The sequence below is a fragment of the Myotis lucifugus genome, unplaced genomic scaffold (assembly GCF_000147115.1).
Source record: "Myotis lucifugus unplaced genomic scaffold, Myoluc2.0 scaffold_547, whole genome shotgun sequence".
NCBI lineage: Eukaryota > Metazoa > Chordata > Mammalia > Chiroptera > Vespertilionidae > Myotis > Myotis lucifugus.
Window position 1 is genome coordinate 390,789 of NW_005871595.1, and position 23,949 is coordinate 414,737.

The 23,949-nt window shown below is 50.9% G+C and overlaps 1 protein-coding gene across 1 annotated transcript in view; it reads right to left on the minus strand.

The window, feature by feature from the left end:
• Positions 1 to 23,949, minus strand: part of MAP4 (microtubule associated protein 4) — a 63,857-nt gene that overhangs the window by 20,408 nt on the left and 19,500 nt on the right. The window contains exons 3-7 of the mRNA XM_023745467.1: positions 20,128 to 20,250; positions 19,058 to 19,165; positions 16,325 to 16,456; positions 14,866 to 15,813; positions 13,866 to 13,988 (exon numbers count right to left, since the gene is read on the minus strand). Of these exons, the coding sequence (XP_023601235.1) occupies positions 13,866 to 13,988; positions 14,866 to 15,813; positions 16,325 to 16,456; positions 19,058 to 19,165; positions 20,128 to 20,250 (1,434 nt within the window). The remainder of the gene's footprint in view (positions 1 to 13,865; positions 13,989 to 14,865; positions 15,814 to 16,324; positions 16,457 to 19,057; positions 19,166 to 20,127; positions 20,251 to 23,949) is intronic.

Here is a 23,949-nt window from a genome sequence, read left to right on the forward strand (position 1 = left end):
GGTAATGCGGACCCACGTTCCAGCTGCCCCGAGGTCTCACTCCCCCCGCCAGCCCCCCGACGGCCAGGAGCGATGCCATTCTCCTTTCCCAGAGCTGCTGCCCTGGAGCCCGGCCAGCCTGCAGCCACTGGGTGAACGCTGGGGTTCCAAACACTGCTTTCCGGCTCCCTCCCAGGGGGGTCAGCAGGCCCAGGGAGATCCAGGTCTGGCTGGCGCTTGGTCTCTGGCCCATCCTTCCCTGCCACCAGCTCCTGAACTGTGGAGGCTTTGTTTCTGTCCGGCCCCTCCCTGGGCTCCAGCTGGAACCCGGCTGCCTTCTGGTGACCCGGGCTCCCCTCCGAGGCACAGCAGGAGCCTGACACCACGTACCTGCGGCCACAGTGGCCCGAGCGCGCTGGATGCTCCCTGCCCTGCGCGTCAGTGCCCAGCTCTTTGTCTAGCTTCCCCTCAAAGAAGCAGAGCTGCGTCGGCTGCAGGAAGCTGGCGTTGTTCACAAGCCCGTCTTGCAGCTGCCCATCCATGCTGACATGGAGCCCGATTTCATTCAGTTTGCCCTCTGTCCTCTGCCACTCAAACCCAGCTTGGCTGATTTCTTTGGAGGCGTCCATCCGGCCCCCTGCAGGCTGGCCCCCACCGAGCTGGCTGTCCGTGGCCCAGTGCAGCGCGCTCTCTCCCACAGCCTCCCCCGCTACTGGCGCTGACGCCGCCTGATCGCACGATCCACGGAGCTGGCAGTGACATCACAGCAAGTCCCCAGCATTCGTGACAAAATCCACCTCCCCCCCTGCTCCTCTCAACTCAAGCGGCTGGGCGCTGAATCAACTTACGAGTTTTAAAGGAAGGAGGAAGATGAATGAGAGAGAGAGAAAGGAAGAGATGTGCTACTTCTCATGTTCACATGCCACGGTAAAATTAAAAATGTAATTCCCTGCAAACCAGCACTCCGTTTAGCTCTGCAACTGAAAGCATGGCCTGGAGCCAGCGTGGGTGCTGAGGGAGTCGTTCCTCCGGCTTTCACTGATACGGATCTGCGTATACACACACTCACTTACCTGACACTTCACCCACTCAGAAAACTGTTTTAAAAATAAGCCAGACTCAGTGGCCAATCCCCAGCCATAACCCTTAAAGAACAATGATTCCAGAAAATCGCTCAAAATTTCACTTAATCCCCCGAATGTCATATGAAAATTGGAGGCACTCATTTCTCAGAGGAAGAGTGGGTTTGCTGTCATAGCAACCTACGAAGCTCACTTGAGAACAGACTGGAATGGAGTCCCCAGAGCCCATGAGCGCTCCCCCGGAGCTCTGCCCGTGGCAGTCCAATCCAGGGTCCGCGGGAAGACCACAGCCATCCCAGGGCTTTGGGGACAGGTATCCGGTGACAAGACGCTCATGTGACAACAGACCCCTCACATGCTCACTCCTTCCTGCCTCTGCTCCCCTGGGCTCCTGGGACAGGCTGGTCTCCACCCTCAGCACCAGCCTGCTCCCTCCAGCCCCCGGAGCACCCGTTGCCACGTGAACACAGTGGGGCAGCTCGCCTCCTCAGACCTCCGAAGGTAGGAACCCGGGCCATCTGTGGCTTGGGGTTTGCCCGCCCATCAGAGCCCAGTGCCCTCGTTAATGCAGCATGGTCCTTTGCTGCCCTGGCCTTTGAGCTTATAAATTGCACATTCAGGACGGAGGGATCCACAAAAGACAATTCTCAGGGGGTAGGGGGTTACACTTAAAGAAAGGGCAGAGCATAATCTACCTTGAACAATAGTGATCTTTGTTGCCTTGCCTATGAGTCACACCATCTTGTACTAAAATAGGAACTACGAAATATTCATCAAGAATACATTAGATGGCTCTAGCTGGTTTGGCTCAGTGGATAGAGCGTCGGCCTGCGGACTGGAGGGTCCCGGGTTTGATCCCAGTCAGGGCACATGCTCGGGTTGTGGGCTCAATCCCCAGTAGGGGGCATGCAGAAGGCAGCCGATCAATGATTCTCTCTCATCATTGATGTTTCTATCTCTCTCTCCCTCTCCCTTCCTCTCTGAAATCAATTAAAATATATATATATATATATAAAAGAATACATTAGGTGTCTTTTCCCAAGATGAGGAAACGTTAGCTTGAGTTTTTAAAGCCATCTGCAATCAGCTGCAATGATTTCATGAAGTTTTTAGCAGCGCTTTCAGAAAAACAAGGCCGGGTTGGATTACTCCTCTTGGGTCTTTAAGATCCCCAAGGCCACCTCAGAGCGGTTCCCTCCCTGGGGCCTCTGTCCGAGCACCTACCTTCTCTGCTGCTCAGGCCACTCGCCACTTTACTCACGTCCCCAACAGTGCAGGGCCCCACCCAGCACGCCCTTCACAACGTCAGCACCCAACACAGGGCTGTGGTCAGAGCGGCAGTGCTGCGACCGAGGAAAACATGAAACCCCATTGAACCTGAGCTCCTCCGCCCTCTCCTTCCTCCTGACCTCGGCCGTTTAGTAGCGAGACCTGTCAGAGAACAATCCAGGCTCCGGTCCTCGCTCTACACAGCACGTTCACTCAGGCACAGGAAGCGCGGGCACCATGAGATGAAGGCGGTGCCAGCAGCTCGGAGGCTCATGAGTAATGGCAGGCGAGGAGACCCTGGGTGCAGACAGCCTCAGGGGGGGAGTCAGTCAAAGCCCGCTCAGCTCTCTTCTCTTTGTAAAGATCTACTTTCCAGCGGAACCACAGAGTTATGGACAATAAACGAGGAAAGTGACGACAGCCTGGTGAGGAGGGTGCTGTTGCAATGCAGTCCAGACATGCCAGAGGCAAAGCTTTGGAAAATCCCTTAGAGAAATCAGGTGTGCGCCCAAAACCCACCCATCCCACTGGTCACTCCCCCAACACACAGGCACATGCGCGCGCACACACACTCTCACTCACTCACTCAATTTACTGACACTTCCTATCTCTGGTTTGGGGGGATGATTTGGCCTGGGGTCGAAGACCATGTTTTGAGATCTCTGTGCCACGTAACAGTTCTGACTCTGAGCAGGTCAGACAACTGCCCCTAGTCTCAGCTTCTTCACCTGAAGTGGGGGCGTCTGTGAAGCGCCTCCCAGGCTCACACTTCGAACTGCCACATCTCCCTCAAAAGGCTGCACCACATTCAAAGAACCACAGGTGTGCTGCACTGTCCACCCCACAGTGTGATTTTAACTTGGGCTCCAGAGCCCAGCTCCCCAATAAGCCTGCCCTCCCCTGCAAGGTGCCACCTGCTGGCAGAGGCTGGCCTGCGGGCGGAGCCGCCTGTCTGAAGACAATGGTGACGAGTTGGCTGCCACATTCCGAAGGGGCAGAGAGGAGCCCAGGCGAAGAAAAAGCCAGACAGCCGACCCAAACCCTCCCCACCAGGACCAAACAAGAAAATGCCCAGGCAACGCTGCTGCCTGCAACCTCACCGTCCTGCAGATGCTCTCCCCACTGAGCGAACCGCTAGGGCTTGTTTTGTTTTAACTGCAGAGAATGAGGAAGGGAGGGTGACTTATTCCTTAGCAGTTCTCTGCCACTCTTCCATTCTCCAAAGCATTGGCATGTGTGCGAAGTAATGTCTGCCAGGCCGGCCTCTGAGCTCCCTGCAGGCTGCCTGAGTAAGCAGGTCCTCCTGCTTCACCGAGGAAAGTGCGAATGCAGGGGGTGGTGCACACACAATACAATAGACAGGTGATGCAGTACAGAGCTGTACCCCAAAGCCTATGCAACTTTATTCACCAACGTCACCCCAATAAATTCAATCAAATCCGAAAAAGAAAAACGTGGACCCAGAGGCTGGTACAGAGGGGAGAGGCAGAGTGACTTAAAGTCTGACTCGACTGTTACTTTGGCAACACACACCAAGGAGGAGGCGGAGGAGGCGAGGAGGAGGAGGAGGGTCAGCAGCTCCCGGGCCTGTTTCCTGGCCGCTCTCTTTCTCCTGAACTCCAGGGCCCTTGGTTTCGCCTGTGACTTGTTTCCTGAGCCCATTTCTCCTACGCTCACTCCTTCCATCTCTACCTCTATGACTCCTAATACACTTTGTCTTAAAAAACAAAAAAGGATGAAGGGTCTGTTCCTCTCCAAATGCGGCGAAAGCTCCGATGGCCAGCACAGAGGACCCAGCAGTCGGATGGCTCTCCAGCGCTCTAGTCCAGCTCAGAGCTGCAGACATCATCGCGGCCACAGACGCACGGTCACACCTCCCAGCACCCCACGTGTCAGGCAGTGAGTGAGAACTGCCGGCAGTCTTGCAAGGTTGAGCACGCCCGGGGAAAAGAAACGTGCTTATAAACCACAGGACAGATTCTAGGCTCAGCTGCCACTAGCATTCCGCGCCTCTGGGTTTTACTCCTGCTCACTCACAACTCACTTCAACGCCACCTCCTCTGTGAAGTCTCCTAGACTGACAGAAACACATTCCGAGATGTTCTAAATGACATCACAGGCGGAGCAGTGAGCCAGTTCATGGCTGTGGCCCACAATCCTGATGCATGTCGGAGCTTTGCGTCCGCCTCCAGGCATGAGGGCGCCTTGCGCACTGCATGCCCCACGTGCAAGAACTGTCAAAACTACTACCTGCAACCAATCAGAGCCAGTAACCACTTTTTCCTTGAAGACTGCGTGCTGTCCAAGAACTCCGCCCGCTTCGCCTTTGCCACCCTCTATCTATGGCCCATGGGAGTTCTTTCAAAGCACCGTTTCCCCCAAACACAATGTATGGAAGTGCCTGTCAACCCCAGGACTGCGGGCATGCTGCCTGCCCCTCGCCGCCCCACCCGCTGCAGCTGGCTTCGGCTTCGTGCCCCAGGGCCTGGTCCTTTCTGGCTAGCTTTTGGCTCATTAAATCCTTTCTGCCCTGGAAGCTGGCTCCTTCCTGCTTTGGCAACACTTCACTTGCCCTGCCCTTTCTCGGGATTTGGAAGCTACAGCATAACTGTATCTATGTGCCTTTCCTGGGAGCTTCTAAAGGGCGGGAGTCACACCTGTCCACTCTGCCATTCCGTGTCCAGCACAGCGCTTGGCACACACTAAGTAAGCAGGCTCTCGGGGCAGACGGGTGAACTCCCTCTGCACTGGTGCTGAAGCACGTGACCTCACCGTCCCATCACTCCACTCACCTAGGCAGGCGCTGATCTGAACTGTGCCGCCTTGGGCTAAAGATGTTTAGGCTCCATTCTGCAAGTCTGAGGAAAGTGCACGAATCCCCTCCCATGCATCTGGTCGCAGGTGGTCTCCAAGGCTCTTCATCAGACCACAGAGGACAGACATGCCCAGCCTCGTGGGAGCTGGCTCCGCCGCAGGGCCCATCTCAGCGGATGCACGGGCGGATGGGTCTGGTTTTGCCTTGTGCCCTGAGCTAGTCCTCGACGGGTCCAGATTTGCTCCTGATTTGCTCCACAACTGGAGCAAATGCCCTGCATTTCTTATCCGTTCCTCATGCAACAAAGCTACTTTCCAGACTGACCAAATGCTACCTGCTACTGTCTCCAGGGGACCGTTTCTAACCGTCGTCATTACAATACAAGTCAGTCATTCTACTGGTGACAAGGCCTGTGACACTCATCAAAGCTGGAGGCTGTACAATTGCTATCTCTTTCTTTACTTACCGGCAGAAGCACTTTAAAACCACATTCAACTAAATTTTAGAAACATTTCTTAGTACATGAGAATCAAGAGAATCATGATTCTCCCTGATTAACTTTCCAAAGTTGGAATGCAAACAGACGAATGAAAACAGCCGGAGCTAGTAATCTGATTTATGTGACCCTTGACCCAGGTCATCCATATTGGGACCCACAGAAACGGAGGCCGCACCAGTGGCCCACCCACAGCACAAACCTACACTAAGTGATTTATGGAAACACCCTGTCAAGGAACCTAACACACACCCACCGTCCTCCAGGTCCGCGCCAGCCAGGCTCACCTGCCCCAGCACACAGGGCCGCTCCCCTTCTAAGCAAGTACATATGTCGGCAACAGCCCACGTCAGAAGCTGTTGCTTGTCACTGGTTTCCTGAACCCCCCAATGCTACTTGTCAGCCAGAGGGTGGAGGGTAACAGTGGGGGAGGAGATGCGAGGGGAAGAACCCTTAGAGCGGAACAGCTGACGTGTGCTGCACGCCTTGCAGACGAGATGTTCTCACTGAAATCAGGTGAGGAGAACTGTTTAAGGGCGAAAACCACGTGAGATAGTGCTGAGCATATAGCAAGTTTCTCTTTAGTTGTGCATATATAGAGAATTCTCCATAAATTTCATTCATATTCAGCCAGGAAGATGAAAAAGCCAAAGAATGAGAGAGTCAGTGGGAGGAAGCAACAGGAAAGGAGCCTCACGAATGGCATCCTCTACGGAAAGGTGTTACCCGGCGGCACTTCTCCGGGTGTGGAAGTGGAGCAAGTTCTAAACTTACCAACTGTTTCTTCACAGGCTGCACACATTTTATTTATGTACAGGGGCCTTGAAACTGTGAGGATGTGGGATTTAGACAGTTTCACACCAAGAGAATTTCCCACCATCAACTGACATTCCCGGCTGATGGAAGTCAGCTGATGGGCTCGAGCAAACTGAGAAAAAGGAATGAAGCTGAGAAAAAGGAGGCTGGGCGCTGCCCCCGCAGAGGGAAGGGCTGTGCACAGGCGCCCACAGCTGTCCCGCCCAAGCACCACCTGCCAGGGGCCCTGCTCCCACCGCTCTCCTGGCTCCAGGGGGACTTCTGTGGAGCAACAGCACCCACGGGGTCCATCACGATCGCCCCTTCAACGTCACAAAACACACCGCCCCACAGGAAGCCCTTTTCCAACAAGTTGTGCTCAGACTGGATGGGGTGCCTGGGGGGAGGCAGACTTACACTTTACGGTGTACCCCCCTTTGTACCATGTGAATGTACTACCTATTCAAAAACGAGTACAAAAAGGGTTTAACTATTAAAATGTATAGATTACATTCACATTAGGGAAAAGGTATTCTAGAATTCAGAGAAGAAACAATAAATTTTGTCCGAAATCCATCACCCTCTCTGCAGCCCCTCCGCGCGGCCACGCCTCACACAGGCTGAGCCTGGCCTGGCCGAGGCAGGCCCGCAGCTCCACAGCTCTGCTTCCTTCCAAACCAGACAAACCCTCTTTCCACAGCTCTTGGAAGATACTGAGCAGAAAGAGATGGGAGGTTTCAGAAAAGGAAACCCTGCTGAGACCTATAAACTAAACTAAAGCCCTGGACAGAACACTGGAAACCTGAACAGAAGCTGGAAGCTCCTGCATTCCACTTCATTTTCCGCATTGGCAACAGGAGAGCTAGTAGAAGATAAACACCGAGAAGATGAGCAGATCTTATGGAAGAGCCCCCGCCAGCACCCTGGCTCACACAGCAGTGCTCCCCACTGGGAACAGGGCATGCACAGCACACGCTTCGCCCCAACAAGCCCACAGCACGCCCCCCACCCACGGCGCAGCCTCCCAAGCCCAGCTGGCTGCCAAGGCCAAGTGGCACCTTCATCTCTGGGGTTAGTAGCTGCAGCGTGCACGGTGGGAGACAGTGACTGAGAAACAGCATCATCTGTGGGCTGTGAAAACCTTCAAAGGCCAGGAACCAATTTTTGGAGGTTAGGCTCAGGGAAGTCAGGTTAGATGTATACTTTTTCAGGGTGTGTGTGTGTGTGGGGGGGGATAACATTCCTAAATCTTTAAGGAATCATCTTTCTTAATCTCATGGGAATTACTTGATTGATTAGAGCCAAAAATGACAAAATTATGAGGAATCCCACATGGGCAAGTTTCACAGACTTGCCCGTGGATGTAGACTGTTTGATGGACACAGTCTAAGCCCAAAGCTCTACCCCACGGGCAACTGCGGGCCAGCGGCTGTAAGCAGCGGACTGTGAGTGACGGGCTGCCTCGCGAGGTCCCTCCCCTGGTCTCTCCTGGAAGCACAAGCGACGTCTGCGCCAGCAGGCGGCCCGTTTCCCTTCATCTGAGAGAGAGCAGCTTGGGTATCAGTCCCACCAGCCCAAGAGACACACCCGGGGGGGGGGGGGGGGGGTACAAGCAGGTTCACAGTTGCTACCACACAATAACTAGACAGTCACAATAATTAGTAAGTAAGTAATAGTATAAGAATAAACGGATGTAAAATGCTTTCTCCTCCTTACACAAAATAATGATTAAATGTGGCTGGAACTTTTACACATACAAGGCACACTTTAAACAAAAAATTAAGGATAGTGGATAGTGACAGCCTTCTGCTAAGCAATTCATGTTTGAAATTCACCTCCACCTAAAACTCAGGCTCCTTGCTGGGTAAGAAGGCATGCAATCAAGTCACCAGCCTCCTCAAGCTGGCACAAGACATGCCTGGGCTGCAGAAAACACGTCATTAGAAGTTATACGTTTTTCATGCCAACAAATCACTGATTAACACGGAGAATTAAGTCTGGATGGAACCAAAGCACAAGCTCTGTGCCTCTCTGATGCGGACTCACAGCCACAGCACACACACAGCGCCTGGCAGGCTCCTACCGCTGGGCGTGGCGTGCTTGGGTCTCTCGCGCTCCTGGACCGTAGACTTTGGCGAAAGTGGAGCAAGTCCTCGGGACTTGGTGGGTCTCATGTAGCCTTTCATGGGCTCTGCCACTCTTTTTTCTTCCTTCTTCCCTTCGCCCAGAGCCTTCGGTTCAGATTTTTCTGTCCTTTTCTCAGGTGCCTCCGAGACCTTATCTTTGGGTTCTGGGAGCTGAAGCCCCTGGCAGGCAGTCACTACTAACTTCTCTACCGCACTCGAGGGGGCAGCGCCAAGCTGGCCATCGGAGAAATCCAACTGGAGTTCTGGTGCTGACTCTGTGACTTGAGGAGCCAGGCTGCTTCCTTCCCATTGGTCCTTTTCACTTTTTGGAGTCGGAAGAGTCACCTCCATCTCCTTATTCAAACCAGCGGGGCCCCTGGACGCTCTGCCTTCAGCACGTGGGTCCTCACAGCAAAGGGGCCCGTGTGCTCCGTCTCCGGGGAAGTCGGGGGTGTGACCGGAAGCAGAGCCCTCCCCAGCCTCTGCCTCTCTGTTCACTGGAGATGCTGGGATGGGACTCCCGCCGGCTCGCACCCCGGGGCCTCCGCGCTCAGGTGGGCTCTGGTCTGCCGTGGGCGCTGCAGGACAGGGGCCCTTGGCTGGTTCTGTGATTTCCTCTGCTGGACGCTTAGATGCCCCCCTGGGCACTGACTCAGATTCTCCCCCCACACGCCCTCCATCTACCCCTGCTTCGTTCTCCACGGGCTCAGCCAGCTGCTCTTTATGCTCAGGACAGCGGTCCCCAGGGCGCTGCCCTGTTTCTGTGGCTGCTGGGAGGGTCAGGGCGCCTCCTTCTGGGCTTGCATGGGGCCTGGCAGCGGAGGCGGCCGGGGCTCTTTCCTGCTCTGGGACGCCATCTTTGCTGCAATGACCCACCACTGACCATTCGGAGATCTGGGCCAGAGCTGTCCCTTGCCTACTTTCTGCCAAGGTGCCTGTAAAGGCTTCACCTCCCTTTACTAATTGAGGACTAGGAGTGGGCAGTTTTTCACAGGCTGCTGAATGCAGAGCCTCTGGAGGGGCTGACGCACTCATGACCTCAGATGGTGTTCGGGGGCAGGTAAATGTAATATTTCTATTTTCATCCACATAGCCCATTCCTTCAATTCTGTGGTCTCCTGTGGCTTCCATGGGAACATGTCTTTCTGCTGCATCTGTCTTATTCTCCAAAATGTGCTTCTCAGAAAAGCTATTTTTCACCTTCTTGCTTTTCCCGTCATCACTCCTTTTGCTCGGGCTGTCCCTCGCTGCAGTGGGCCCCCGGGCTGCATCTGTCTTACGCTCTGCAGGCGGGACTGAAGGGACAAGTCCCGCCCCCTGGCTTTGGTCTTGGCAGCTCACATCTGTCACCTGGGTAGCTACTTCAATAACAGCAGCACCCTTGACTGTACTTGTTTTGTTCCCACCCAGAGCCCCGAGCTCAAAAGAATTAACCTCAATATTTCTAGCCTTTCCGTCAACCACCTCCACTGTGGGTGCATTTGATGTCTGTGAGAGCAAAGGCTCGTGACTGGGGGGGAAAGTGAGTGCTGAGTCTTTGTTTGGATGGGGAGTGCCAGCACCTCCATCCTTCCCTATGGAAGGTGGGCTGAGGACTTCTTCCTTGCTCTCCACCCTAGCAAGCTGTGCAGAGTAATTATTTTTAAACTTTTTGTTTTTGCCTTCACTGCTTCTTTTTTTAGGCTTTTCAGAAACCCTGGGAGCTGCCTCGCGATCCATCCACGGACACTTTCCTTCTTTGCTCTGGTTACTGACACCCAGATCTATGGCCACAGCTCCTCTGTCTGCTGTGGTGCTGGGAGTCTGAGTCATACCTGACCTAGTTTCCAAAGGAGTCAGCATCTGCAAGGTGCTGGCCACACTGGGGCCAGTCTCCTTAGGCGCCCCCTCGAGCCCTGCCTCAGGGAGAGCAGCCCTGACCCCCGGCTGCTGGGAAGAATCCAGCCTCGGCTCCTCCCTCCCATCCCCAGCAAGCGCTCCTTCTGCTTCAGGGGCTGGCGCACTTGGCCCCCGAGCAGCTCTGCCCTCTCCCTGGCTGTCGGGAAGGACTGGCAGCTCAGCCCTTGCTTTTGCCTTCCCAGAACTCGCTCTCACTTTCCCAGAACTCCCCCTTCCCTTCCTGCTCTTGCCATCACCTGCTGTTCTCTTAGGTGGTTCATTCCCGGGCCCAGGAACCTGAATCTTGCCCTGTGGCAGCTGCTCCGAAGCTAAGATGCTCATCTCTTGTCCTTGCGTGGGAAACGCTTCCTTGTGAAGTTCCTTAACATCCTCAGCTGCTTCAGAGAACGCTTCCTGGTTGTCAGTCTGCAGCGCGGGCACTGTCCTTCCATCACGCCCTTCTTTCAGGCTGCTTTCTAGTGGATTATTCGCTGTCAAACTGCGTGTCGGATTAGGCAGCTCTTTTGCTGCTGTGGGTTTTACAACTGGCCCCGTAGCCTCTTGGTCCGAGACAGGAAAGCAACCCTCCTGGGCTCTGACCTCCCAAGGAGCTTCTATTTTGTGTGCAGAAACTTCCGCCAGGGACCCCTCTGGTCTGAGAGGGGTCGCCAGGTGGGGAGCAGTCTGTGGTTTGCACCCACCCTGCTGCAGGGATTTCCTGTCTTGGCTCTGTGGTTCTGACTTGTTACCTTTGACCTCTGCCTCTCTGCTCAGCTGGAGCTGAGAATTCGCTGGGGCTTTAGGGGGTTCTTCCCAAGGACAGGAAGGAACCCTGGGGCTTTCCGAGACCAAGCTCTCAGCGGCCGGTTTGGCTGTCCCAGAGTCAACCCCACCATCCTTTTCCGGGCTTTCCCTGGAGGCCGGTCCATGCTGTCCGCCCACAGTGGCAGGCTGGCTGGGGAGGACACCTGGTTTCTGTGGGTCAGCTGCCAGGGGACGGCCGTCAGCCTCTTTTGCACTGTCATCACCCCAGGGCCCCCCGCCCCGGGGTGGGGAACATCGCTTTTGCTTTGGTCTCTTCTTTTTCTTCTTCATCATTGCTGTGCTCTCTACCTCCCAGGCCTCCCTGCCAGGCTCCCTCTGTGTCTCAAGGAAGTCAGCAGGAGTGGTTTTCCTTTGGCTCCCAGGCTCACCACAGGGAAATGAGCCAGAGACCCAGCCCGGCTCCGGCAAGGAGCAGGGGCCCAGCCCGGGATCGAGAGTCTTCCGTGAAGAGCCTCCCAGCAGCTCAGGAGGGACCCTGGCGGGCCGGGGCCGGGCGGCCCTGCGGTCCCTGGGCCGGCACACTTGCTTGGCTGGTGTGGGAAGGGAACCTGCAATACACGGAGATGGCCAAGATTCCAAACAGAAAACTCCTTGTTATTGTTTCTTAAAAAGTCCACTTATTGGCTCATTTACGTAGTCTATTTTCGCCAACCCACATCATAATTCATTTAGGAAAAGTTTTTTTCCTGAAATATTTCTCACCCTTAACTGGGATTAGCAAATATTTAACAAAGATCATCATCTTAAATGTTTTTTTCAAACATATTTACAAAGTATTTAAAACTGGAGAAAAGAAATTCAGAGATTTCCTAACCCCTATAATAAGCATTTACTGCCTATGGCTCTCATCTGATACTTGTTTATATTTGTCATTATTTTTGTTAGGCACATAATTCCCAATTCTGCAATAAAATGGTAAACTCCTATTTCTTTTTGGTGGCATTTGAATTTATAATTCTAAGAGTCTGTCACCAATATTATACTAATCAGTTATCAAACTAACCAGATAAATTCTGGGAAACAGACCAGACTTATACTACTAAAAAAGAAGAAGAAAAGGAAAAGAAAAAGATACTGAATTCGTATTTGGGCCAGAGAAATAATCTCATCGTTCCAGAACCAGAACCTCCTACTGTAAAAGACAAATGTGCTGGATTTCAATTTCTGTTCCTAAATGTCCTTTCCCAAAGGCAGAGAACGACAGAAACGCCAAGTAGGACAATGAGTGAGAACGACTGGGAGAAACCCCTTGGAAGTGTTTCAGGAGCCACTGCTCCAGCGCCTGCCTCCACGTCGAGGCTGCAGGATCTGAGCCCTAGAAAGGGCCCACGAAGAGCGGGTCTAGGACAGCTCTTGTCAGGTCTGACCCACGAAATGCTCCAGAGAATATTCAAATACCTACCCACCCAATTCCTCCCAATCTTACCCTTTATTTAATACCTCAGATCAATAATTGCTTCTCTTAAAAAAATGGCTAGGCTTTCGTACCCTACAACATTTATAACATTTAACTTGGAAATTAATCAGTAGCTACTAGTATTTGGTGCCATCTCTTAAACTAATTCAATTACATAGATCTTTGGTTTCAGTGTTCATGCCTGGGGACTTCTCTTTCCATCCAGGCTGTAATAAAATGATGGAAGGGCAAGGGCCCCGACTTAGCTACCTCTATGCTTCAGCATGGTGTATTTTGTGCATATTAAGAACTTGATAAATCTTTATTGATATGCTGAGTCACTAAAACGACATCTTAAAAAAACCTAAACTTGCCCTGGCTGGTTTGGCTCACTGGATAGAGCGTCGGCCTGGGGACCAAAGGGTCCCAGGTTCGATTCCAGTCAAGAGCATGTACCTTGGTTGTGGGCACATCCCCAGTAGGGGGTGTGTAGGAGGCAGCTGACCGATACTTCTCTCTCATCAATGTTTCTGACTCTCTATCCCTCTCCCTTCCTCTCTGTAAAACATCAATAAAATATATTAAAAAACAAACAAACAAACACCCTAAACTTAACTGTGGTACTTCCTGGTGCTGGCTCTTCAGTGTGCAAAGCACAGGACGTAAAGGAAATAACCATAGCCCTGCCTCCGGGTCACATTCTAACCGTCACGGGAAGGCAAGCAGAGACTCAAGACGATAAACTACGCACGTCTCTGGCTCACAATACAAAGTAACGGACTTGAAGGCAGGAAGCCTCGGGAGCAGGGCCTCCCACAGGTAAGGGCATAAGAATTATCTGCAAACTCGGGAGGCTGAGGTGGAGCCGAGCTCCCGGGCGGTGCCCATGCGGCCGGGCTGTGACACTGTCGCCAGGGGCTCATGGAACATGAACCAACATCCTCCTCTCACAGCGGAGCAAGCTGAGGGCCGTTCAGTAACCTGCCTGAGACCACACGGGACAGAGTGGGGAACAGCTGACCTGCATTAGGTGTCCTGGGTTGGCGTGGTGATCACTGAAAAGTAGATAACAAGCTGACTTTCTGCCCAAACAAGACAAAATCTAAGAGAACAGACCTCATCAACAGTCTGCTGATCACCACCTGCGACCAGGGGCAAGGCCACGGCCGCACCCACCCTCCCAGGGCCGTGGTTCCCGACCCACCTGAGGGCGCTGCAGGCGGCTCCGGAGGCTGAGGGCTGAGCGGCTGCCTTTGCTCTAGTTTCTCTGGCACAGATGCCTCGTCTGGTGGCAAGGCGGACGTTTGGCCCACAGCTGTGACTGGCTCTAAAGGTGACAGTAAAACCACACAGGTTTCCAAGAAGCACGACTCAGCTATTTCTCCACCTTCCAGAGCTGGGGACGGAGGAGCGTTTGAGGACTGAGGGGCTGCAGTGAGGGCAGCAGGGAGGGGGTGGGGGGTGGAATTGGAGGGGCTTGTTTGTTTTTAAAATGGGACAATAACAAGTGCTTGCATGCTGGTGGGCAGGGCCCACTGGAGGGAAAGCGCTGCTGAGAGGAAGAAGGGGAGCCCCTGGCGGGGTGCTCGCTGGCCCGGAGCGCTGTCCTGGGCACCTCAGAGGCTGGGGCTCATCTCTGGTGGATCATCTTGATAATCCCCAGTCGGGCACACAGGGGAGGCAAACAACCAATTGATGTTTCTCTCACATCAATGTTTCTCTCATCTTTCTCTCTCCCCCCCTTCCTCTCTCACTAAAGACATCAATAGAAACATATCCTTGGGTGAGGATTAAGAGAGAGAGAGAGAGAGAGAGTGAGAGAGAGAGAGAGAGAGAATGACCAGAGCAATCACAAGAAGAGCAAGAAGAGATGGGATCTAGTACAAAACAGAGGTGGCCTTAATCAGAAGCAGGGATGCTACTCCCAGGAACAGGAGGGGCAGAGTCTCTGGACACAGACACAAGCAGTCAGGGAGGCAGATGAGGAGTGAGGTTGTGATGCCCCTCTTACTGCTCACTGATCTATAAGAGGAACAAGATCGGCAGAGAGTGGGACGAAGACGGTGCTGGAGGAGGTGAGGTGAGAAGTAACGTCTGGGAGAGTAGGAATGTGTACAGATCTGCAAAGCACTGTCTTCATTGTCCCTGGCCCGATGGAGACCACCCCTGGTAGACAGAAAGACTGAACACATGTGAGTCCGCACCTGGGGAAACCATGGCAGCAGGCACAGCTGACGGCCCCTCGTTCTGGGGAGATGCGAACTGGGAGCCCTCGCTTGGTTTTCCTGGTGTCCGTACAGTTCCCATGTCCTTCACCGGAACTGGGGCCGCCTCTGTTTCTGAAGGTGGTGCGACATCCTTAGCCAGGGATGGCTCTGGTCCTGGAAGCAGAGGCACATCCTTGCCCGGGGCCACCTCTGTTTCTGGGGGCGGAGCCATGTCCTTGACTGGCACCTCTGTTTCTGGGGGCGGGGCCATGTCCTTGCCCAGGGCCACCTCTGTTTCTGGGGGCGGAGCCATGTCCTTGCCCAGGGCCACCTCTGTTTCTGGGGGCGGAGCCATGTCCTTGCCCAGGGCCACCTCTGTTTCTGGGGGCGGAGCCATGTCCTTGCCCAGGGCCACCTCTGTTTCTGGGGGCGGGGCCATGTCCTTGACTGGCACCTCTGTTTCTGGGGGCGGGGCCATGTCCTTGCCCCGGGCCACCTCTGTTCCCGAGGACAAAGCCAACTCCTTGGCTGTGGGTGATGCAATGTCCTTAGCCAATGCCATCTCCCTTTCTGTGAGTGACACCACGCCTTCAGCTGGAGCCGCGTCCATTTCTATGGGTGGTGCCCGCTCTGTGTCTCTGAAGAGCACTGCACCCTTGGCTGGGGTTTCCGTTGATTCTATAGGCAGTACCACATCCGTGACCACAGCCACGTCTGACTCAATGGGTGAGTCCATGTTCTTGGCAAAGGACACATCTTCTTTGGTAGGTGATGCCACGCTTGTGGCCAGTGTCTCTGTCTCTGTGCCTGGCGCCATGTCCTGAGCCAGGGCCATCTCTGTTTCTCTAGATGGTGCCATGTCAGCAGCCGTCAGTCCCATCCTCGTTTCCGATGCTTTGGTCGATGCCCTCTCTTCTGGTGCCATTTCTCTCTCCCCGGCTGGCTCTAAGGGAAATACGTTGGACATTTAGGAGCCATCATAGTCTGCTCAGAGTTCTGCATTCAAAACTCACTTTCTTAGAGCACAGGAATATCTGGCTTTTGTGACCCTAACACCCCAAACATAACTAAAAAGCTGGCCAGTGAATGCCTTTGTGCCTACTCTGACAGTCCCAATACGTAAAAGAATAGGCTATTGGGAGAACAAATAATGGAGGAAAAAAGGCAAAGAAGAAAAACACCCAATGTTTAAAAAAAACAATACAGGTTTATAATTATTGTCAGAAAGGGAATGTGGGCCCTAGAATCTGAAATCTGCACCAAATTAAAAAGGGATTTTCTTTGCCCATTAACCCCAAGTCTTATATCTCAACTACACCTACATTTCTCTAGCTGTGAAATCAGTAATATAAGTTTTAAAATATTTGTGACAAATCTGACATTTTTGTCTACACTGTTATATGCTGCTAAAAAATACTGCCACCACACACCGATAAGAGGGGTTCTAATCCTTTACCTGCTGTGGGTTGCAGAGGTGGTGTGGCCTCTGGGGAAATGAAGACCCCCGCCTGGGGGGAGTGCGGGGCTTCCACAGGCCAGCCCTGAGGTACAACTGCTTCAGGAGTAAATGTGTCGCAAGGAAGGTGACCTAATAGTGAAACACAAACAAACATGTCAGCATGGGGGGAAGAAGGTACTGGACATTTAAAGTAAGCTTTCTCTACTGCCACAAGCATGGAGACCGAAGGGAACATGCCAATGAAAACAAAGCAAGACAGTTCTGGGGAAACGCTGCCAACATTCTCCAGCTTCCTGGCTGATGAGCAGGCTGTGCGGTGCCACCGTAGCCCTGGAGTGCTGAGTCAACCTCCCAGCGTGCGTTTCAAAGATTCAACATCACAACTGATACAACGTAGAGTAAAGAATCGAGGGTCTTAACTTTCTCACCCATAAAGAGATTAACACCTCCTTTTTCAAAGTTAGAAACAATTTTGTGGAAATGCTTTGTAAATTATTAAGAACTAGATAATGTCAAAAGATTATTATTATGCTGTCCACTGCCAGACTTAATAGTGCATTTAAGCCCTAACCGGTTTGGCTCAGTGGATAGAGCGCCGGCCTGCGGACTCAAGGGTCCCGGGTTCGATTCCAGTCAAGGGCATGTACCTTGGTTGCAGGCACATCCCCAGTAAGGAGTGTGCAGGAAGCAGCTGATCGATGTTTCTCTCTCATCGATGTTTCTAACTCTCTATCCCTCTCCCATTCTCTCTGTAAAAAATCAATAAAATATATATTTTTTAAAAAATAGTGCATTTAATAACCCCTTGCTATCAACATGATTACAGTTTAGCTAGAGAGGCAAGATCTTCGACATAGATCAAATAATACAGAAGTTATAGTATGAACGAGGTGCTGTCAGAGTTTAAAATCAACCACGAGGACCAGAATAGCCACAGAAGGCTTCTGAGGAGAAGCAAGAGCAAGAAGAGGAGAGAGGAGTCAATGTCAAGGACGGAGAACAATGAGCAAAAAAGCAGTACGGAGAGGCCACCAGGACGAGATGTGTCTGGAACTATGAGGTCCGTCTGATTCAATGCTGCACACCTTGCGGATCAGCCAGGGAAAGACGGTCAGAGCGAACAGGGGATCTGGAAAGCCAGAGAGAGTTAGGCCTGAGCAGGGAAAACAAACAAGGCACCTTGAGTCTTACTCATGAAAACGAGATGACAAACAGAACAGGACGCAGAGGGGCCAGTCTTCCAGGTCTAATCAGGATGGATTTTAAAAGGCAGCAGGAACTCAGTCAGGAGGTGACTGCGGTGGCTGGGTGTGGAGTGATAGGGGTTACATTGGGGGAAAAGCGAGGGAGCACAAAAGGAGAGAAGAAAGGTGCTGTGAGGAAAGAAGTCAATGCATCTAAACGACTCACTCCCTAGTGAACTGGGAAAACAGGAGCCAAAGCCAAAATCTAAGTATCAGGAGACAAGATGGGTAACATCAAGGTCAACTCACTTAACATCCTTCAAAGAAAAACCTAATGAAACATATTATTAGCCAGGATCTTTTTTTTCTTTTTCAAAATATATTCTATTGATTTTTTACAGAGAGGAAGGGAGAGGGATAGAGAGTTAGAAACATCGATGGGAGAGAAACATCGATCAGCTGCCTCTTGCACACCCCCCACTGGGGATGTGCCCGCAACCCAGGTACATGTCCTCGACGGGAATCGAACCCGGGACCCCCCAGTCCGCAGGCCGACGCTCTATCCACTGAGCCACACCGGCCAGGGCCATTAGCCAGGATCTTTACAAAGACAGAATCACAAGCACTGTCTGAAGTGGGACTTACTGATGCTGGGCAGTGAAGGGAACCAGAATATGTCACCCCAAAATATGTCTTTTTGACTGAAAAATTAGTTTGAGTTGAAGGCAATTAAGCAGCAGCAAACCTAGAAAAGGACCCCCCCCATTTCTGCCTGAGATTTTACTGAGATTAAACTGTTCCCAGCCCAGAGGGGGTCCAGAGCAAGCTGCAGGCAAACCATGAGTTCCCTCCGCACCCTGCCCCTCAGGCTGCCGCCTTCAGTCTAAAATGGCTTCCTTTGTCCTGTCATTTCTCTACAAATGTAATGCTCTTACTGAAGATGCTACAGAAACAGAAATTCTAAGAAACCACCTTGTGTTGCTTTTCTCCTGCATGATGAATGCTACATGCATTAATAAACTATTCTGCTCTTGTTCATCCGTCTTCTTGTTAAATAGTCCCGCTGAAACCCAAGGTGAGGAGAAGAAAAGTTCGGTGTAAAAGTTATGCAGCACCATAAATGTGGATACTCCCAATTCATAACTAAGATCTGTTTCATGTTTACTATGTAATGAACAATATGCAAAATGCTTTTCCATAATTTGATTTGATCTTAGCTCATCTTTAATGTAGGAACTACAGTTGGCCCCTTATTAGATAAAAGAAACTAAAGTTATAAACAAAACTTGCCCAAGGCCATTGAATGAGGCACTAAAATGTGGAGGCAGAATCTGGCCGTAGGACATAGAATTCAAGATCCCATCACGCGAGGTGAGCAGCCCAGAAAGCCCAACTGAATGCTCTCCTGCGATTGGTCTAGAAAGTGCCTGTCCCAGCCACAGCCCCTAAGCGTGGCTGTGCCTAGTGAACTTCAAAGGTGATGGGTAAAGACCACGTTAACTGTCTGAAGGGAGCGGCCAGCCCAGCGGGAGGAGCCGTACCGTACCGTCTCTCAGAGGGTCACTCTGCCGCGTCAGTGCGGAGGCGCTGTTAGCGCCGCCGGGAAAGAAGAGCAGATCGTCCAGGCCGTCACCGCAGTGCATCTGGTAGGGATCTGGAGGGAAAAGGGATCGAAAACTCAACCCCAGTGAACACCACTACAAAGACAGCACTCCTTACTACCCTACAGTGAGTGCTGATTGGTTATACGTGTGTTGTCAATAGTAAGTTCAATAAATTGAGGTAATGTCACTGTACATGTAAGAAATCAATAAATATTCACTAATTTGAAACCAGCTATGTGTCTCTTGTAAGTCCAAGAGCAAAAAAGCCCCATCTCAGTGGAGACAACGTGAGCTCTCAGCCAGGTCACTCGGCCCGGAGGCACTGAGGCTTCCACGTGGAGGCCTCCTGCAATCCGCTCCTCGCCGCTTCCCACTCAGATAGGCCTTCCGACTCCACAGATTACTTTGAATTTTATAAAGTGGGTGTGAGTCTTGGTTTTTCTCTTCTGTCAAACGAGTATAATATATATTTGGCAGAGTTAGGTAAGAAACACATATAATACACACACACACACACACACATATATACAGGCTGTAGCACTATGCCTGGGGCAAAATAGGCATCAACAAACGGTGCCATGAAATGGTGACTGATGGACGGAGACCTGACTTGGTGGTGAACACACAACAGTGTACAGCTGTGTGTGGACTGTGCACTTGAGGCCTGTATAATTTTGTTAACCAGACTCACCCCAATACATTCAATGAAAAGGAAAAAATTGTGCTATTATTATTGTAATACTTCCTTTTAGAAGAATTAAACTTCAATGAATATGAATTTCAGTTACTTTATTCAAAACAGGTTTTGCAGGGGAGAGAGCCAGAGGGCATGTGCCTACGACGGAGAGAGGCCCAGAGAGGAGGGTCACTTCCACCTCCAGGGCTTCAGCTACACTTCGCTTGTACTTCCCGAGCTGTATTTAGGCTAAATGTTTGATCCGAGTGGTGGCTGTGGCTTTCTCATGCTTATGTCTAGTTTGCATTCAGCAGTCACAGGCAAGCCTGCACTTACCAGTCTGGACAGGATTCACCACTTGCTCGGGTTCAAAGTAAAAGTTTGTGTTTTCTGGCCAGTTCTGGTTGTTCTGATACCCCTGGAAGGCCATTTTCTCTTCAAGAAATGCAGTTGGAGACCCTGCAAATAGAAACATGGAACAAAAGTTACAACGTACCAGTTTCCCCACTGGAGTTGAGTTTCTGTAGGAAACCTAGTACAATATAAAACAATCATACCTGCTAGTGCCTTTGACAAAAACTTTTTAGAAAGTGTATAAACCCTGGCTGGTGTGGCTCAGTAGGCAGAGCATCGGCCTGTGGACTGAAAGGTTCCAGGTTTGGTTCTGGTCAAGGGCAGACTCCTCCCTGGCCCAGGCCCTGGTCGGGGCTCATACAGGAGGCAACCAATCAATGTATTTCTCTCACGTCGATGTTTCTCTCTGTCTTTCCCTCTGTCTTCCACTATACACCAAACTTCTTGGAAAGTAATTTACACTTAGTATGAAAAGCATTAGGAGCCCCAAAAGAATGCACACAATAGCCTATCATTTCCAAAATAAACTTTGAAAGACTAGTGATGGTGCTTACAGATACATTTTTTCTGCTTATATTTCTTACCCTTTGGTAAACCCCACGATTGTCCATCTCCTCCCCCATCCTGGAGAAGGATGTTTAAGATGTGGACGGCACTGGCTACCCTCCACAGCAGGACCGCCGCCCAGCCCCAAGCAGCCCTCAGGCACAGCGCGGAGAACAGCCGCCTCCACCCACAGCGTCTCATGAGCATGTCTACAGAGGCTCACCCCGCATCTTCATTCACTGCTGCTGACCCAGATTCCCTCCTCAAAGCTCCCCAGCAAAAGCAGGCAAACTCCCTTGCAGGAGCAACAGCCTTTAGAATAAATGTGGGTGTCTTGTTTTGTTTTGTTTTGTTTTTATCATAACTGCAGTCTACTCAGAGAGTCTATTTCAGTAAAAGAGTGAAAAATTAAATTCAAAACAAAAAGCAATGTACATAGTGCAATGGAAACAAGTCTAGATACCTTGGTTCTCCTATAAAAGTAAAATGGGAAAACATAGGGGCTGGTTTCTATTTTTTTAAAATATATTTTTATTGATTTCAGAGAAGAAGGGGGGTTGGGAGGGAAAGGGGGAGAGAGAGAGAGAGAGAGAGAGAGAGAGAGAGAGAGAGAGAGAGAGAGAGAGAGAAACATCAATGATGAGAGAGAATCATTGATTGGTTGCCTCCTGCAAGTCCCACACTGGGGGACTGTGCCCGCAACCTGGGCATGTGCCCTGACCGGGAATTGAACCGTGACCTCCTGGTTCATAGGTCAACGTTCAACCACTGAGCAACGCTGGCTGGGCCCAATTTCTATTTTTGAGAAATTGGGGCATTTAACAGAAAAGGCAAGTGACTAAATATTAAAAGTACCAATTAAGTAGTAATAGCCTATATACTAAAAGGCTAATATGCAAATCAACTGAACAGCAGAATGACCGGTTGCTATGACACGCACTGACCACCAGGAGGCAGACACTCAACGCAGGAGCTGCCCCCTGGTGGTCAATGTGCTCCCACAGGGGGAGCGCTGCTCAGCCAGAAGCCGGGCTCATGGCTGGCGAGTGCAGCGGCAGTGGCGGGAGCCTCTCCTGCCTCCAGGGCAGTCAGACATCCCCTGAGGGCTCCTGGACTGTGAGAGGGTGCAGGCCGGGCTGAGGGACACCCCCCGAGTGCACAAATTTCGTGCACCAGGCCTCTAGTCTATACATAAAAGACAGACTAATTCTATCAGGTAAGATCCATCCAAGTGCAAATAAACCCATGGCTTTTAAATATAAGAGAAATACAAAAAAGTTTCAGATTCTACATTGCAACAATTGCAAAGACCCTTTTGTCAAGATCTGATATCAAATCAAAGACGAATATCCATTATCTGAAAAACACTATCAAAGGTTCCTCCTCTTAAGGGCATATAAATGTGAAGCGAAGTTTCTTCATATGCTTCAAACTCAAACAACATATTGTGACAGACTAAACACACAAAGCAGATGTTAAAGAGACGCAGAGAAATGGAAAACACACACCTTACTTCTAAACTCTTTTTTTTGTAACTATACCTATGAAAAATGTTAAAATTAAGTTTAGTATTATTTTAAAACTAGAGGCCCGGTGCACGAATTCGTACATGAGTGGGGTCCCTCGGCCTGGCCGGCGATCGGGGCCGTCTCGCCCAGTCCCGATCAGGTCGGCCAGCGGGGGGAGGGACCGCGGGAGGTTGGCCGGCTGCGGGAAGTTGGCTGTGAGAGCGCACTAACCACCCCCCTGGTGGTCAGTGCGCATCATAGCTACTGGCCAGTTGTCTGGTCATAACAGTCACTTAGGCTTTTATATATATAGATAATAGTTTAAAAGTCCCTCCATTTTAATATCTAGTTTGATAAATACTGATAGATATAACCCATAGAAACAAAAAAGCTCTTTGGGGTCCTTAATTTTATAAAGTTTTATTGCGGTACAATTGGCATACAATAAGCTGCACATATTTAAAGTGTACAATTTGATAAATTTCAACAAGTGTATGCCATCACCACAAAAAGAGAGTCAACATACTCATCATCCTCAACGGTTTTAAGCATGAAAACTGTCTTGGTACAAAAAGCTGGAGCACTGATGACTTCAGAGCATCTGCGGACATTCTCTCTGTGGAGAATGCCTATTCATCGGGAGAGTCAAGTAAAAGACAGCAAAGCAGAAAAAGAACATAGATTGGGACAGAGGACTCGGGTACTGAGTCCCAGCTCCTAGGCAAAACCTAAGTTAACTCATTTAATTCCTCTGCACTTCGATATTCTCATCTATATCCTGAAAGGACTGTCCTAGATTATGATTACAAAGATAAAACAAAACTGACCAGGGAAATAGTATGTGTACATCCCTACAAATGTTATAGAATGATAAAGCAATTGTGGCAAAATGTCATCAATTGGTAAATCTGAAAAAAAACATACAGAAGTTCTTTGTTTAAATCTATTCTTTCAACTTTTTTGTACACTTGAAATTATTTTGAAAATAAAAATTTAAGTGACAGAAGAAAGCTAACTCCTCAGATTTTCAGCCAACTCCACTTTTTACAATAAAATGTTCATATATAACCATATTAGGGTGTCTTTTTCCCTAAACAGGCAAAAACAGGCTACCAACCTTCCTGATTTGAAATCAATGGTATCTGACACCCCTAAAATGACGGGGAGACTTTTTTTTTAAGAGTGCCAAATTCTGCCCTAACCGATTTGGCTCAGTGGATAGAGCGTCGGCCTGCAGACTCAAGGGTCCCAGGTTCGATTCCAGTTAAGGGCATGTACCTTGGTTGTGGGCACATCCCCAGTGGGGATGTGCAGGAGGCAGCTGATTGATGTTTCTCTCTCATCGATGTTTCTAACTCTCTATCCCTCTCCCTTCCTCTCTGTGAAAAATCAATAAAATATATTTTTAAAAAAAGAGTGCCGAGTTCTAACAGTATCTGAAAACACTGGGCATTCACTGAAGGCCTCCAGCAGGACAGATGACGCTCTGGTTCACTGTCAGATGAACAGGCGCCTGCCTTGGGAACCCCCTACCAGACCGCAGCGTCCGTCAGAACCCTGCAGGCTGCGCCCCAGAGTGCGCACAGGCAGGTGGACCGCGAGGCCAGAATCCAGCCTGAGCTGGATTAGCTGTAACACTGTTTTCAGAGGTTCCTTCCGCCTTCCAGACACACGATTTACTATCACTGAATGCCGGTAATAAAAACACGTGTTTCTCCACAACCTCCTTTCTCGTTCTCCAAAGAGGGTT